This window comes from Oncorhynchus mykiss, chromosome 22 (genome assembly GCF_013265735.2).
Source record: "Oncorhynchus mykiss isolate Arlee chromosome 22, USDA_OmykA_1.1, whole genome shotgun sequence".
Classification (NCBI taxonomy): domain Eukaryota; kingdom Metazoa; phylum Chordata; class Actinopteri; order Salmoniformes; family Salmonidae; genus Oncorhynchus; species Oncorhynchus mykiss.
Genome location: NC_048586.1, coordinates 48525572 through 48544406, shown reverse-complemented (window position 1 = coordinate 48544406; position 18835 = coordinate 48525572). Strand labels below are relative to the sequence as shown.

At 42.2% G+C, this 18835-nt stretch overlaps 1 protein-coding gene across 1 annotated transcript in view; it reads left to right on the top strand.

Annotated features, from left to right (window-relative positions):
• Positions 1 to 18835, top strand: part of LOC110502188 (zinc finger protein 804A) — a 140477-nt gene that overhangs the window by 101515 nt on the left and 20127 nt on the right. The window contains exon 2 of the mRNA XM_021580043.2: positions 17490 to 17639. Within this exon, the coding sequence (XP_021435718.2) occupies positions 17490 to 17639 (150 nt within the window). The remainder of the gene's footprint in view (positions 1 to 17489; positions 17640 to 18835) is intronic.

Below are 18835 nucleotides of genomic sequence, written 5' to 3'. Positions count from 1 at the left end.
CTCTCTCTCTCTCTCTGTATGTCTCTGTCTGTCTGTCTGTCTGTCTGTCTGTCTGTCTGTCTGTCTGTCTGTCTGTCTGTCTGTCTGTCTGTCTGTCTGTCTGTCTGTGTTTGTCTGTCTGTCTGTCTGTCTGTCTGTCTGTGTTTGTCTCTCTGTGTTTGTCTCTGTCTCTGTCTCTGTCTCTCTCTCTCTCTCTCTCTCTCTCTCTCTCTGTATGTCTCTCTCTCTCTGTATGTCTCTCTCTCTCTCTGTATGTCTCTCTCTCTCTCCGTATGTCTCTCTCTCTCTCTCTCTCTCTCTCTCTCTCTCTCTCTCTCTCTCTCCCTCTCCCTCTCTCTGTCTCTCTCTCTCTCTATCGCTCTCTCTCCTTACATATTGAAAGAAATAGTAATTTTATTTTCTCCGTAAACTCAGTTGATTGCAGATGATAATTGTCAGGTCGCCCCCTCCCTCTTCACAATGGGAGGGCAACAGGAGGAAAATTAGCAGCTGTCAGGAGAAGCCACGTCTCCAATGAATACCGGTCATTAATGCTTCCCTCTCTCCCCCTCCTATTCCTCCCTTATCGTTCATGTTACTTCCTGACTTTTCTTTGTCTTCCCTCACGCAGATTTAATGTCAAGAGCTCCTAATAGCAGTCTTTTTAGAGCAATTTATTCCTTCTTCTGCCTCCAAATCCGCATTACATTATGGAGCCCTTTGCCTAGCTGTGACTGTGTGTGATTCCTCCATTCACCCCCTCCCTTAATTCAGATCGGTGTACTTGATGCTGCTCACTTCAGTGCTGAGGCCCAGGGCTAGAGTAGAGAGCCCCAGCAGAGAAAGAAAGTGAATTACAATATAGAACGCTGTCTGTCTGTCACACACAGGAGATGCCCTGCTCCCTGATTCAACTAACACAGACAGAGAAGGAGTAGCTTTGTTTCTCAGTTAGACCTGGGAGGCTATGGACTGAAGTCTCTACTGCTACATCAGATAGACCTGGGAGGCTATGGACTGAAGTCTCTACTGCTACATCAGATACATCTACCCCCCCCAGTAACAAAACATCTGTCGTAACCGGCCGCGACCGGGAGGTCCGTGGGGCGACGTACCACTGGCATAGCGTCGTCCAGGTTGGGGAGGGTTTGGCCGGTAGGGAAATCCTTGTCTCATCGCGCACCAGCGACTCCTGTGGCGGGCCGGGCGCAGGGCGCGCTAACCAAGGTCGCCAGGTGCATGGTGTTGGGGAGAAAAAGGGAGAAAAAATAAATAAAAAAATACCATTAGAATACAATGAAAAAAATCAAACCACATTGTTTTTGTCACATGCGCCAAACACAACAGGTGTAGTAGACCTTACAGTGAAATGCTTACTTACAAGCCCTTTACCAACAATGCAGTTTTAAGAAAATACATTATAAAAGTAAGAGATAAGAATAACAAATAATTAAAGAGTAACAGTAAATAACAATAGTGGGGCTATATACAGAGGGTACTGGTACAGAGTCAATGTGGAGGCTATATACAAGGGGTACCGGTACAGAGTCAATGTGGTGGCTATATACAGGGGGTACCGGTACAGAGTCAATGTGGAGGCTATGAACAGGGGGTACCGGTACAGAGTCAATTTGGAGGCTATATACAGGGGGTACCGGTACAGAGTCAATGTGGAGGCTATATACAGGGGGTACCAGTAAAGAGTCAATGTGGAAGCTATATACAGGGGGTACCGGTACAGAGTCAATGTGGAGGCTATATACAGGGGGTACCAGTACAGAGTCAATGTGGAGGCTATCTATATACATGGGGTAACGATACAGAGTCAATGTGGGGGGCACCGGTTAGTTGAGGTAATTGAGGTAATATGTACATGTAGGTAGAGTTATTAAATTGAATATGCATAGATAATAACAGTGAGTAGTAGCAGTGTAGAAGGGGTGGCACTGCAAATAGTCTGGGTAGTAATTTGATTAGATGTTCAGGAGTCTTATGGCGGTAGAAGCTGATTAGAAGCCTCCTGGACCTAGACTTGACACTCCGGTACTGCTTGCCATGCGGTAGCAGAGAGAACTCTTTTGAGAACTAGGTTTCGTCGTACCCTCTTCATGACTGTCTTGGTGTGCTTGGACCATGTTAGTTTGTTGGTGATACGGAAGCCAAGGAACTTGAAGCTCTCAACCTGCTCCACTACAGCCCCGTCGATGAGAATGGGGGCATGCTAGGTCCTCCTTTTCCTCTAGTCCACAATCGTCTCCTTTGTCTTGATCACATGGAGGGAGAGGTTGTTGTCCTTGCACCATACGGTCAGGTCTCTGACCTCCTCCCTATTGGCTGTCTCATCGTTGTTGGTGATCAGCCCTACCACTGTGTCATTTGCAAACTTAATGTTCATGTTGGAGTTGTGCCTGGCCGTGCAGTCATGAGTGAACTGGGAGTACAGGAGGGGACTGAGCACGCACCCCTGAGGGGCCCATGTGTTGAGGATCAGCATGGTGGATGTGTTATTATCTACCATACCACCTGGGGACGGCCCGTCAGGAAGTCCAGGATTCAGTTGCAAAGGGAGGTGTTTAGTCCCAGGGTCCTTAGCTTAGTGATGAGCTATGCAACACTATGGTGTTGCAATTTGAGCCGTAGTCAATCAATAGCATTCTCACATAGGTGTTCCTTTTATCCAGGTGGGAAAGGGCAGTGTGGAGTGCAATAGAAATTGCATCATCTGTGGTATTCAAATTGGAGTGGGTTTAGGGTTTCTGGGTTAATGGTGTTGATGTGAGCCATGACCTGTCTTTCAAAGCACTTCATGGCTACAGATGTGAGTGCTACGGGTCAGTAGTAATTTAGGCAGGTTACCTTAATGTTCTTGGGCACAGGGACAATGGTGGTCTGCTTGAAACATGTTGGTATTACAGGCCCAGACAGGGAGAGATTTAAAATGTCAGTGAAGACACCTGCCAGTTGGTCAGCGCATGCTCGGAGTACACATCCTGGTAATCCGTCAGGACCAGCAGCCTTGTGAAGAATGACTTGTTTAAAGGTCTTACTCACATCGGCTGCGGAGAGCGTGATCACACTGTCGTCCGGAACAGCTGATGCTCTCATGCATGTTTCAGTGTTTCTTGCCTCGAAGCGAGCATAGAAGTTATTTAGTTTGTCTGGTATGTTTGTGTCACTGGGCAGCTCTCGGCTGTGCTTCCCCTTGTAGTTTGTAATATTTTGCAAGCCCTGCCACATCCGATGAGCGTCGGAGCCGGTGTAGTACGATTCAACCTTAGTCCAGTATCGACTCTTTTCCTGTTTGATGGATCGTCAGAGAGCATAGCGGGATTTCTGAAAGCTTCCGGATTAGAGTCCCTCACCTTGAAAGCGTCAGCTCTACCCTTTAGCTCAGTGCGAATGTTGCCTGTAATCCATGGCTTCTGGTTGGGGTATGTACGTACAGTCACTGTGGGGACGACGTCATCGATGCACTGATGTGGTGTACTTCTCAATGCCATCAGAGGAATCCCGGACCGTATTCCAGTCAGTGCTGCAAAACAGTCCTGTAGTTTAGCATCTGCTTCATCTGACCACTTACTTATTGACCAAGTCACCGTTGCACAACAGTTCAGCAGTTTAGTATTGCTTCATCTGATCACTTTTTTTTTTAAGACGGAGTCACTGGTGCTACCTGCTTAATTTTTTGTTGTTTTTGCTTGTAAGCAGGAATCAGGATAGAATGATGGTCAGATTTGCCAAATGGAGGGCGAGGGAGAGCTTTGCACTTGTCTCTGTTTGTGGAGTGGTCTAGAGTTTTTTTTTCCCGTAGTTGCACATTTAAAATGCTGATATAAATTTGGTATAACTGATTTAAACGTTCTTGGAGATTCCTTGGGTGGTTTACCCAGAGGTTTACATTTTGAGTGGAACAGAGCGATTGCACAGAGATCCATTTAGCTCAGTTTGAAATCCGTTTTTAGTGTCACACTGAATGAATGTCAAGCTCTATATCATGGAGAGGTTGTTGTTTTCCCTGTGTAAAAAAAAGAAGACATTTCAACAAAAATCTATTGCTAATTATCCTGATATCCATTATTACCGCAATCAAGGATGTAAACAAACCAGGATATCTCGTTACACTTCAACAGCTAGGAAAACCAAGGATGATAATTACCAGTTCTTTTTTGATTGCATCTCTTGCCTACTAAGTCTCTCTCTGCAGCTCAGAAGGAGGTTCAGTGATTATTTGAATCAATAATTGATGACTTGATGAAGCTAAGACGCTACAATGACTTTATTTATTTTACTGAGATATTAGTTCAGACCACATACTGCTCGTAGGCCTATGGGTTCCTAGGAGGTAGATGTACACAGTTAGGAGACCAGTAAAATGCACCCTGCTACATTCTAGCAAGTAACGGTTGTTTTGCAATCAGGGCTTCATAGTGATTGTCAGCAGTGTGGAGGAGGAGCAGACAAATGCTTCACCTCCTCTCTTGCCCTCTAGAAGGAACAACTAGTGTCCAGTCAATAACTGTAGATGGATTCTCTGTATCTCAGCAATTTAGAGGCAACAGCTCCGACGTTGAAGGAGAAGCTGTACAATTAATTGTGACAGCCAAAATGTTGAACTCAGCATCGAACCGCTCCTTTCCCCTTCCAGCCTTTTGTCAGGAATAACATGTCATCATTAAGGTAGTATCAGCCAGTTTGTCAATCTAAAGCTGCGGATCATTCTGTATCTGTAGTCCAAGGTGTCATTCTAAAGGTGTAGTCCCAGGTCTCATTCTGTATCTGTAGTCCAAGGTGTCATTCTGTATCTGTAGTCCCAGGTGTCATTTTGAATCTGTAGTCCAAGGTGTCATTCTGTATCTGTAGTCCAAGGTGTCATTCTGTATCTGTAGTCCAAGGTGTCATTCTGTATCTGTAGTCCAAGGTGTCATTCTGTATATGTAGTCCAAGGTGTCATTTTATATCTGTAGTCCAATGTGTCATTCTGTATCTGTAGTCCAAGGTGTCATTCTGTATCTGTAGTCCCAGGTGTCATTCTAAAGGTGTAGTCCCAGGTGTCATTCTGTATCTGTAGTCCAAGGTGTCATTCTGTATCTGTAGTCCAAGGTGTCATTCTGTATCTGTAGTCCAAGGTGTCATTCTGTATCTGTAGTCCAAGGTGTCATTCTGTATCTGTAGTCCCAGGTGTCATTCTAAAGGTGTAGTCCCAGGTGTCATTCTGTATCTGTAGTCCAAGGTGTCATTCTGTATCTGTAGTCCCAGGTGTCATTTTGTATCTGTAGTCCAAGTTGTCATTTTATATCTGTAGTCTAAGGTGTCATTCTGTATCTGAAGTCCAAGGTGTAATTCTGTATCTGTAGTCCAAGGTGTCATTCTGTATCTGTATTCCAAGGTGTCATTCTGTATCTGTAGTCCCAGGTGTCATTTTATATCTGTAGTCCAAGGTGTCATTCTGTATCTGTAGTCCCAGGTGTCATTATGTATCTGTAGTCCAAGGTGTCATTCTGTATCTGTAGTCCAAGGTGTCATTCTGTATCTGTAGTCCAAGGTGTCATTCTGTATCTGTAGTCCAGCAAAACGCCGCTTGAGGATTTGTTCAAGAGCATGTCGACTCAGTATATAATGTTCTACCTGCAATACCCTATATACTGGGCAAACGTTTTAACTCATTCATTGTTTTTTCTTTATTTTTAACTATTTTCTACATTGTAGAATAATAGTGAAGCCATAAAAACTATGAAATAACACATATGGAATTATGTAGTAACTGTTATGTAGTAAGTGTTAAATGAATGAGCAGTTGTCCTAAAACCTTTGACCGGTAGTACATAGGGGTATTGTTGTTCAAGGAAACAATATAGCTTCCAAGTTTGTTGTAGTACGTAACTTTCCATATTATGCAGTCTGTATGACTGGTAACTCCAGATGAGAAACGTCTTGATGTAGTTAGATCAGATAGGCCTCTGAGGATCCAGATCCAAGGAGCTTTGTGGAAACTCCAGACTTTAAATGCTATTTAATGTATAACAGTACCAGTCAAGTCCCAGACTGTTTTGAGTCACTAGGCAGGTTTCCATTGACCCAGGATTATTCTACAAAAAAAAACAGAAACAAAAAAACACACTGGAAACGTCAGCCGTAGGGGAAATATTCTGAAAATCAACATCACCTCTGTTTGACAGGGGGTGACATTCTTTAAGTGTAAAACGTTCTTATTTGCGACAAATTATAATGGAAACTGATTGCCAAATAATTTTGAAAGTACGGGGTGCAGGGGATGTCGTCACGTAACCATAAAACTCCACTCTGTATTTCATTTTAAATGCCTACTACTTGCTAAATATACTTATTTAAGAATAAAAATATATATATTTGCAGGACAAGGATTGTCCTGACTTTCAAGAATGCCTGAATGGCTTCACATTGCTTCTCCGGTTGGCTGCATGTAAGTTTCACCATCCAATTATATCAGATCTTCAAGGAGTGCAAGTTTACCCACGGAAACGGGAACGGACCTTTTGGCGATACGTTAGCGTATGAGAATTATGACTGAAATATTAGTAATTTTTTGGGGCATTCCATCCCCATGCTGGCTCTTGCGGGCTACCTGAGACATGAAAAAGGTGGGAGGGTATTACAGGCTGTCACCAATTTATTTAATGAGCAATTTGCCTAATTGACACTAGTTTTTTTTTTTTTTCGGGAATGTTGAATCTTTTTTTGGTATGACGTCGTTACGTTCAGCTGTTTGTGATCAACACAAGACAGTTCCATGGAAATGCATTGCAGCAGGTAATGGTTGAATCCATTTTTTTTGTATTTTTTATGTCAACATAAAAAAAAAATCACTGCACAAGTTAATGGAAATATAAAGGAACCAGACTGTTTAATATGTAATGAAAACACTTGGAACTAAGTAGATCTTTCTTCTAGGTTCAAATCAAATGGCATTTTAATACATTTTTATTTATACCTGTGTTTAGCAGATGTTATTGCGGGTGTGTAGCGAAATGCTTGTGTTTCTAGCTCCGACAGTGCAGTGATAAGTACTATCTGACAATATCACAACGCATACCCAATACACACAAACATAAGTAAAGGAATGGAAGTAAGAATATATACATATATGGACGAGCGATGTCAGAGTGGCATAGGCTAAGATACAGTAGAATAGCATACAGTACACACATATGAGACGAGTAATGTAAAATATGTACACACTATGAAAGTGACTAGTTCCGTGTAGTAAAGTGGCCAGTGATTTCAAGTCAGGGCAGCAGCCTCTAATGTGCTATTACATGTAAACATATGGGTGAGCGATGGCCGAGCGGCATAGGCAAGGTGCAATAGATGGTATAAAATACAGTAGACATATGATATGATCAATGTAAGATATGTAAACATTATTAAAAGTGCCATTATTTAAAGTGACTAGTGGTCCATTTCTTAAAGTGGCCAGTGATTGAGTCTCAGTGTAGGCAGCAGCCATTCTATGTTAGTGATGGCTATTTAACAGTCTGATGGCCCTGAGATAGAAGCTGTTTTTCAGTCTCTCGGTCCCACCTTTGATGCATCTGTTCGGACCTATCCTTCTGGATGATAGCGGGGTGAACAGGCCGTGGATCGGGTGGTTGATGTCCTCGATGATCTTTTCCCTGGTCTACATGTGGATTAGCAATGGAATATCTCTTAAGGTGTTTTAAAAGTGGAGTTTTCCACTCAATACCCTGTGGGCACTTTTACCGAAGAGATGGAGAGCATACATGAATTTACAATAGTATTTTCTGAATACAATTTGCAAAGCTAATAATTTCAGTTATCTATTTCCTGCTAAATTATGCAAGCTTCCCTGAAAGTATAATAGTTTAGAGAGAAATTCCATTTCAATTTTCTAATATGTAGTTTTGAAGGGCTCTAGAAATATTAATTATGAATAAATAGGAATTATATAGATCTTTATTCGTTTTCATAATATTTAAGGACTTCATGTTCTTGACAATATTATGGCTCATGGTTGTCGACCTCTGGCTTCTTAGGATCAATTATATTTTTAATCCGTCCCCCCCCCCATCCCCCCACCCGCCTTTTTGTGGAGCAACATCAATCGAAACACAGATGGATTTTGAAAACAAATCTATACCGTCTGTCTCGTCTGTTGCGATGAGGTTACCCGTCACAATCAGTGAAGAGATGTGAGTGACGATCAATGTATAGGCGCAACTATAGTGTTATCGTACTCCCAAGTAGGCCTACTTCCTGTAAGAGCTAGGTTGATCCTTCACGTTTCAGCAGAGTGGTTTCCTGTTTAGTGTATTCTTGCTACAGTGTTAGCTGTACAGCTCCAGTCTACAGGCCATGCGTGCCAATTCTGTTTGGAGATGTGTTTTAATAAAGACATAAAGACGTTGGGTAAAAGGAGAGTGAGGGATGGGTAAAAGGAGAGTGAGGGATGGGTAAAAGGAGAGTGAGGGATGGGTAAAAGGAGAGTGAGGGATGGGTAAAAGGAGAGTGAGGGAAGGCATGAAAGGAGAGTGAGGGATGGGTAAAAGGAGAGTGAGGGAAGGCATGAAAGGAGAGTGAGGGATGGGTAAAAGGAGAGTGAGGGATGGTAAAAGGAGAGTGAGGGATGGGTAAAAGGAGAGTGAGGGAAGGGTAAAAGGAGAGTGAGGGAAGGCATGAAAGGAGAGTGAGGGATGGGTAAAAGGAGAGTGAGGGATGGGTAAAAGGAGAGTGAGGGATGAGTAAAAGGAGAGTGAGGGATGGGTAAAAGGAGAGTGAGGGATGGGTAAAAGGAGAGTGAGGGATGGGTAAAAGGAGAGTGAGGGATGGGTAAAAGAAAAGTGAGGGATGGGTAAAAGGAGAGTGAGGGATGGGTAAAAGGAAAGTGAGGGATGGGTAAAAGGAGAGTGAGGGATGGGTAAAAGGAGAGTGAGGGATTGGTACAAGGAGAGTGAGGGAAGGGTAAAAGGAGAGTGAGGGATGGGTAAAAGGAGAGTGAGGGATGGGTAAAAGGAGAGTGAGGGATGGGTAAAAGGAGAGTGAGGGATGGGTAAAAGGAGAGTGAGGGATGGGTAAAAGGAGAGTGAGGGATGGGTAAAAGGAGAGTGAGGGATGGGTAAAAGGAGAGTGAGGGATGGGTAAAAGGAGAGTGAGGGAAGGGTAAAAGGAGAGTGAGGGATGGGTAAAAGGAGAGTGAGGGATGGGTAAAAGGAGAGTGAGGGATGGGTAAAAGGAGAGTGAGGGATGGTAAAAGGAGAGTGAGGGATGGGTAAAAGGAGAGTGAGGGATGGTAAAAGGAGAGTGAGGGATGGGTAAAAGGAGAGTGAGGGATGGGTACAAGGAGAGTGAGGGAAGGGTAAAAGGAGAGTGAGGGATGGGTAAAAGGAGAGTGAGGGATGGGTAAAAGGAGAGTGAGGGATGGGTAAAAGGAGAGTGAGGGATGGGTAAAAAGAGAGTGAGGGACGTCTGCTTCATAAACATCTTTGATGTTCTAAAATTAAAGAAAATCAGCTAAAAGGTTTCCCCTCATAAAAACGGTTCACTTAAACATTTTCATTTTCACGTGGCCTCAGCTTTAGTCAATGAGATGGGGTTAAACAGTGAGATTACGTGTCATTGTAGTCTAATAGTCCATGCTCGGGACCTCTCTGTACTCCTAGCCCAGGGGAATAACACAGTCACCGTGATTGATAATAATACACTTCTCTCAGAGGGCGAGAGAGAGGCTGGGCTGGAGCTGTGCATTGTCCTGTGGGTTAGCCTCAGAGCTCTGCAGAGGGACAACCCCATGGGTAGCGTTAGCTATTGCACTCTGCAGTGGGAGAAACATATGGGTTAGCTATAGCGCTCTGCAAAGAGACAAACCTTTGTATTAGCATTAGCCTCTGCAGAGGGAGAAAACTATAGGTTAGCTATAGCGCTCTACAAAGGGTCGAACGTTTGTATTAGCATTAGCCTCTTCAGAGGGAGAAAACAATGGGTTAGCTATAGCGCTCTGCAAAGGGTCAAACCTGTGTATTAGCGTTAGCCTCTACAAAGGGAGAAACCTTTGGGTTAGTTATAGCGCTCTGCAATGGGACAAAGCTGTGTATTAGCATTAGCCTGTGCAGAGGGTAAATCATGTGGTGTTGGTTAGCCTAGCCTAGTGTTGCTAACCAGACAACTGTAGCATAGCTATGTGTTTTTTTCTCGCTGCAGAGAACGTGTGAATAGATTGGCTACCAGATGACCGTGGTGGATGTTTCTACACTGAACATACCAGATGACTGTGGTGGATGTTTCTACACTGAACATACTAGATGACTGTGGTGGATGTTTCTACACTGAACAAACCAGACGACTGTGGTGGATGTTTCTACACTGAACAAACCAGACGACTGTGGTGGATGTTTCTACACTGAACAAACCAGATGACTGTGGTGGATGTTTCTACACTGAACATACCAGACGACTGTGGTGGATGTTTCTACACTGAACAAACCAGACGACTGTGGTGGATGTTTCTACACTGAACATACCAGATGACTGTGGTGGATGTTTCTACACTGAACATACCAGACGACTGTGGTGGATGTTTCTACACTGAACATAAGTGTAAATGCAACAATACAACAATTTTAGTTGTTACAGTTCATATAACGAAATCAGTCAATTGAAATAAATTCATTAGGACCTGATCTCATTGTTTTACATGACTGAGAATACAGATATGCATCTGTTGGTCACAGATACCTTTAAAAAAAATAAAGGTAGAGTCGTGGATCAGAAAACCAGTCAGTATCTGGTGTGACCCACCGTTTGCCTCATGCAGCACGACACATCTCCTTCACATAGAGTTGATCAGGCTGTTGATTGCGACCTGTGGAGTGTTGTCCCACTCCTCTTCACTGGCTGTGCGAAGTTGCACGTTGTCATACACGTTGATCCAGAGCATCCCACACATGCTCAATGTGTGTCATGTCTGGTGAGTATGCAGGCCATGGAAGATCTGGGACATTTTCAGCTTCTAGGAATTGTGTACGGGTCCTTGCGACATGGGGCCGTGAATTATCATGCTGAAACGTGAGGTGATGGAGGAGGATGAATGGCATAGCAATGGGCCTCAGGATCTCATCACGGTATCTCTGTGTATTCATATTGCCATTGATAAAATGCAAGTGTGTTCGTTGTCTGTAGCTTAAGCCTGCCCATACCACAACCCCACCTCCACCATGGGGCACTCTGTTCACAACGTTGACGTCAGCAAACCGCTCGCTGACACAACGCCATACGCATTGTCTGCCATCTGCCCGGTACAGTTAAAGCTGGGACTCATCCATGAAGAGCACTCTTATCCAGCATGCCAGTGGCCATCGAAGGAGAGCATTTGTCCACTGAAGTCGGTTATGATGCCAAAATGCAGTCAGGTCAAGACCCTGGTGAGGACGAAGAGCACGCAGATAAGCTTACTTGAGTCGGTTTCAACAGCTCAGATGATCCCGCAGGTGACGAATTCGGCGGTGGAGGTCCTGGTGGTCACAAATGTTCTGTAGTTGTGAGTCCCGTTGGTCGCACCGCCAAATTCTCTAAAACGACGTTGGAACGGCTTGTGGTAGAAAAATGAACGTTACATTCTCCGGCAACGGCTCTAGTGGGCAGTCCTACAGTCGGCACGCCAATTGCACACTCCCTCAAAACTTGAGACATCTGCGGCATTGTGTTGAGTGACAAAACGGCACATTTTAGAGTGTCCTTTTATTGTCCCCAACACAAGGTGCACCTGTGTATTGATCAGCTTCTTGATGTGCCACACCTGTCAGGTGGATTATCTTGGCAAAGTGCTCACTAACAGGGATGTTTGTGCCCAACATTTGAGAGAAATACGCTTTTTGTGTTTATTCAAACATTTCTGGGATCTTTGATTTAATCTCATGAAACATGGGGCCAAAACTTTACATTTTACGATCATATTTTTGTCCAGTTTATGTTCTGTGCAGCTACGTTCTCCTTTCCTGCTACAAAAGTAGCCTGAATACCCTTGAGAGTCCAGACCCCCTGTGTTTTGTAATTTAGTGTCTGGTGGAAGGGGATGGTGGAAAGGGGGGGACCGTGTCTCGGTGGTTTAGAGGGGTAGAGGTCTGGCTCGGCAGAGTGACTGGGTGGAGGGGAGGTGTAGGAGAGGGAGAAAGGGGGGAGAGCTGTGGCACAGCGGCTCAGACGGTTAGCTTCTCTCCCAGCACCCCACCGAGCCTTGGTTCACTAACGGTGAATGGATCTATCTGCAGTGTAAATGACTTCACAGCTTCACACCACTTCCTCTGCGCCATGTTTTGTTGTTGTTTAATTTCCTAAGCTCTGTCCCCCGGTTCGGTTTATAGATTCACAGTATACCTCAGCATGGGCTGATAATGAATTGTGTTGATGTTGAAGTGTGTTGCTTGCTACTGGTTTCAATTAGAATCACTTGTTTTAGTCTATAATATTTAGCCACAGAAGGCATTTTCCACAGCTCATCTGAACACTTGACAACAGGCACGCACACACACACACACACGCACGCACACGCACACGCACACGCACAGACACAGACACACACACACACACAGGCACACGCACAGGCACAGGCACAGGCACAGGCACACACACGCACACGTACAGACACAGACACACGCACACGCACAGACACACGCACAGACACACGCACACGCACAGACACAGACACACACACACGTACAGGCACAGGCACAGGCACACACACGCACACGTACAGACACAGACACACGCACAGGCACACGCACACACACACACACACACACACACACACACACTGTTACACCTCTCTGGGTCTGTAATGGACTGTGATATCAGCGTTAAGTGGTGAGGTCCATGTCGGGACTGACCCCACACAATGGCCTGAGTGGGTTCTCTCCCCATTAATGACAATATTATTGGACAGCAATTTGAGCCACTTTGCGTCCTGCACTCATTGAGGAAAAAATAACCACTAAGCCTCCTGAACTGATTGACGGGTATAGAACCACTAAGCCTCTTCAGTTCAGATATGTACCAATGGACAGATGACTCAATATTTTAAAAGCAGAGGGTTTAACCTGAACAAGTGTGTGTCTGATATGGCACCCTATTCACCATATAGGAATACATTTTAATTTGATTTATTTATTTTACCTTTTATTTAACTAGGCAAGTCAGCTAAGAACAAATTATTATTTTCTATGACAGCCTAGGAACAGTGGATTAACTGCCTGTTCAGGTGGCAAACCGACAGATTTGTACCTTGTCAGCTCGGGGGATTTGAACTTGTAACCTTCCGGTTACTAGTCCAACACTCTAGGTTACCCTGCCGCCCCTCAGTTAAGGCTCAGTTCAAAAGTAGTGCACTATATAGCGTTTTTAAACATCGATGAAAGTTTGTCTCAGGGTTCAACTATAGCTGTTTGAAGTCTAATCTTATACCTGTGTAAAAATGCAACCATTGAATTACGTTTCAGAAAATAAAATCATGAGTAAAAAAAAGGTCTATTGTCCGCTGGGTATTTTTTGGGGCTCTTACTTTTATATTTGTTGACGGTGTGATTTCGCCTTTCAGGAGGATCTATCCAGGGCTTCATTGTGGTTTTCATGTCGGCACTAAAGGATGAGTTATAGTGTAAATAGATTCAAAGCTTGAATGATGTTACTATCTTCTTCTCTGGCCTCTGGGATGTTTGAACGGGACACCTTTGGGGAATTGGAAGTTTTAATACATCTCTTCATCCAACATAGCTTTGAATGTACAAGTTTCCATATATCCTATGTATTAAAGTGGCAATCCGCAAATTGAAACAATAACAAACTGTAATCCCAGCCACTGCTTTGGTAATAATCTCAGGGACCGAACCTGGATGAAATGTAGCTACTCTATAATAATAATAATAATCATAGACAGAGATATGGATGCAAGGATTGGCCAGCCATGATATCAACGTTATACTTTTGACCATGGTTTGTTTAAATTGACCTTGTTTACAAACAAGGTGAAACAAGCGTCTATTTTGGGTTTGTGATGCGGTGCCACAATTGAACTAAGCTCATAAGGCATTTATCTATAGGTTATATTCTTCAAGAATCAATGGGTACATATCATTATTTATAAGTCCAAATATAGATGAAACAACTGCAGATTGCCACCTTTGAATAAATTAGATTTCAAATATGATCTGCCCCCCTCCCAGTGAAACTACCCTCATCTCCGTTTTGCTGAAAATCAATATTCAATACCAAAAATCAAAAAGGAGAAAATTGGGATCCAGGTGAATCAGATGAATTGGGGTTTCAAGGAGCATTATATTAACAGGCGCTACACGTACTACAAAACATCCCACTTTGCAAATGATGCATAGAAATCAAGAGGACGTGAACAACGTGTCTGTTATTAAAATCTGAGGGTAAATAGTATACCCCCCTGTAGAGTCATCTGTTTCTATCTGACTCTGGTATAGCTTAGGATAACGGTGTCAGAAAACCCCGGTCAACACCAAGCACGGACACGCACACAGTAGCAACACTATTGTGGTGTATTCATATATAGATTAATGTATTCTATAGGGACATCACTGCCACACAGTATAATGTATTATATAGGGACATCACTGCCATAGAGTATAATGTATTCTATAGGGACATCACTGCCACACAGTATAATGTATTCTATAGGGACATCACTGCCATACAGTATAATGTATTCTATAGGGACATCACTGCCACACAGTATAATGTATTCTATAGGGACATCACTGACATAGAGTATAATGTATTCTATAGGGACATCACTGCCACACAGTATAATGTATTCTATAGGGACATCACTGCCATAGAGTATAATGTATTCTATAGGGACATCACTGACATAGAGTATAATGTATTCTATAGGGACATCACTGCCACACAGTATAATGTATTCTATAGGGACATCACTGACATAGAGTATAATGTATTCTATAGGGACATCACTGCCATAGAGTATAATGTATTCTATAGGGACATCACTGCCATAGAGTATAATGTATTCTATAGGGACATCACTGCCACACAGTATAATGTATTCTATAGGGACATCACTGCCATAGAGTATAATGTATTCTATAGGGACATCACTGCCACACAGTATAATGTATTCTATAGGGACATCACTGACATAGATTATAATGTATTCTATAGGGAAATCACTGCCACACAGTATAATGTATTCTATAGGGACATCACTGCCATAGAGTATAATGTATTCTATAGGGACATCACTGACATAGAGTATAATGTATTCTATAGGGACATCACTGCCACACAGTATAATGTATTCTATAGGGACATCACTGCCATAGAGTATAATGTATTCTATAGGGACATCACTGACATAGAGTATAATGTATTCTATAGGGACATCACTGCCACACAGTATAATGTATTCTATAGGGACATCACTGACATAGAGTATAATGTATTCTATAGGGACATCACTGCCACACAGTATAATGTATTCTATAGGGACATCACTGACATAGATTATAATGTATTCTATAGGGAAATCACTGCCACACAGTATAATGTATTCTATAGGGACATCACTGCCATAGAGTATAATGTATTCTATAGGGACATCACTGACATAGAGTATAATGTATTCTATAGGGACATCACTGCCACACAGTATAATGTATTCTATAGGGACATCACTGCCATAGAGTATAATGTATTCTATAGGGACATCACTGACATAGAGTATAATGTATTCTATAGGGACATCACTGCCACACAGTATAATGTATTCTATAGGGACATCACTGACATAGAGTATAATGTATTCTATAGGGACATCACTGCCATAGAGTATAATGTATTCTATAGGGACATCACTGCCATAGAGTATAATGTATTCTATAGGGACATCACTGACATAGATTATAATGTATTCTATAGGGAAATCACTGCCACACAGTATAATGTATTCTATAGGGACATCACTGCCATACAGTATAATGTATTCTATAGGGACATCACTGACATAGATTATAATGTATTCTATAGGGAAATCACTGCCACACAGTATAATGTATTCTATAGGGACATCACTGACATAGAGTATAATGTATTCTATAGGGACATCACTGCCATAGAGTATAATGTATTCTATAGGGACATCACTGCCACACAGTATAATGTATTCTATAGGGACATCACTGCCATACAGTATAATGTATTCTATAGGGACATCACTGCCATAGAGTATAATGTATTCTATAGGGACATCACTGACATAGAGTATAATGTATTATATAGGGACATCACTGCCATACAGTATAATGTATTCTATAGGGACATCACTGCCACACAGTATAATGTATTCTATAGGGACATCACTGCCATAGAGTATAAAGTCATTATAATCTACTGTTTTTTATCCACTTGTAAGGATTTAATTTCAACCAGTTTTGCTGAGCTGAGATTAAATTAGACCTCTTATCTGTCACTGAGCTGAGATAGAATTAGAATCCCTCTGACACTGAGCTGAGATAGAATTAGATTCCTTATCTTCACTGAGCTGAGATAGAATTAGATTCCCTCTGACACTGAGCAGAGATATAATTAGACCTCTTATCTGTCACTGAGCTGAGATAGAATTAGATTCCCTCTGACACTGAGCCGAGATATAATTAGACCTCTTATCTGTCACTGAGCTGAGATAGAATTAGATTCCCTCTGACACTGAGCTGAGATAGAATTAGACCTCGTATCTGTCACTGAGCTGAGATAGAATTAGAATCCCTCTGACACTGAGCTGAGATATAATTAGATTCCCTCTGACACTGAGGTGAGATAGAATTATAATCCCTCTCTGTCACTGAGCTGAGATAGAATTAGATTCCCTCTCTGTCACTGAGCTGAGATATAATTAGATTCCCTCTCTGTCACTGAGCTGAGATAGAATGAGATTCCCTCTCTGTCACTGAGCTGAGATATAATTATAATCCCTCTCTGTCACTGAGCTGAGATAGAATTAGATTCCCTCTCTGTCACTGAGCTGAGATATAATTAGATTCCCTCTCTGTCACTGAGCTGAGATATAATTAGATTCCCTCTCTGTCACTGAGCTGAGATATAATTATAATCCCTCTCTGTCACTGAGCTGAGATAGAATTAGATTCCCTCTCTTTCACTGAGCTGAGATATAATTCAATGTCAGTGTCAGAGAGGGAATCTAATTCTATCTCAACTCAGTGACAGAGAGGTGTTCTAATTCTATCTCAACTCAGTGTCAGAGAGGGAATCTAATTCCATCTGAACTCAGTGACAGAGAGGTGTTCTAATTCTATCTCAACTCAGTGTCAGAGAGGGAATCTAATTCTTTAAGCGATTCGATACACTCGCATAAACATCTGCTAACCATGTGTATGTGACCAATACGCTTTGATTTGATTTGAGTTGAGATATAAGTTAGATTCCCTCCCTGACAGAGGTGGTGTTGTCCTTGTTGTTTATTCCAGGACTACGCGGAGAAGGAGAGGACGACGACCATGGCCAAGGCCTTGGAGGACCTGAAGGCCAACTTCTACTGTGATCTGTGTGACAAGCAGTACTACAAGCATCAGGAGTTTGACAACCACATTAACTCTTATGACCATGCTCACAAACAGGTAATGGACCTGTGAACACACACACACACACACACACACACTTGTAACGCATTGTATTCAACCTTAAGATTGTTTAATCGTTTGTTAATCTTTTGTACACCAAATTGAGGTGTTCATTGACTAGACAAATGGGTAAACACTGTGTGACTAAGACACAATTGTTTAAAAAAATGTGACATAGTAGGTTGCAATGGCACAAGACAAACAATGTAAGTTAACCTGTATGAAGGGTCCTGTATATACTATACAGTGGTCAATGGCTGTAGCCCTGTGTGAAGGGTCCTGTATATACTATACAGTAGTCAATGGCTGTAGCCCTTTGTGAAGGGTCTAGTAGCAATTGCAGAGGTACACTTTCAATTTCAACTCCGAGGTCCATAAATCATATGGGGGCAGGCCAATGTTGGTGTTGCTGTTGTTATTGTTCTAGTTGTGGTTGTTGTTGTTGTTTGCTTACCAACACTGCCTTCAGAAAGTATTCATACACCTTGACTTATTCAACATTTTGTTGAGTAATCCTGAAATCAAAATGGATTAAAAGTAATTGTTTTCACCCCATCTACACACAATTCTCCATAATGACAAAGTGAAAACATGTTTTTAGAAAATTTAGCAAATATATTGAAAATGGAATAAAGAAATATCTCATTTTCATAAGTATTCACAACCCTGAGTTAATTCATTGTAGAAGCACCTTTGGTAGTGATTACAGCTGTGAGTCTTTCTGGGTAAGGTTCTAAGAGCTTTCCACACCTGGATTGTAGAATATTTGCCCATTATTCTTTTCAAAATTCAAAATTCTTCAAAATGTTTGTTGATCATTGCTAGGCAACCATTTTCAGGTCTTGCTATAGATTTTCAAGTTGATTTAAGTCGAAACTGTAACTCGGCCACTCTAGAATATTAATTGTTTTCTTGGTAAGCAATGCCATTGTAGATTTGGCCTTGTGTTTTAAGTTATTGTCCTGCTGAAAGGAGGATTCATATCCCAGGGTCTGGTGGAAACAAGACTGAACCAGGTTTTCGTCTAGAGTGCAAAGCTGTCATCAAGGCAAAGGGTGGCTACTTTGAAGAATTTAAAAATCTAAAAAAAAATTTGTTTAAATTTTTTGGGGTTAACACATAATTCCATATTTGTTATTTCAAAGTTTTGATGTCTTCACTATTATTCTACAATGTAGAAAATAGTAAAAATA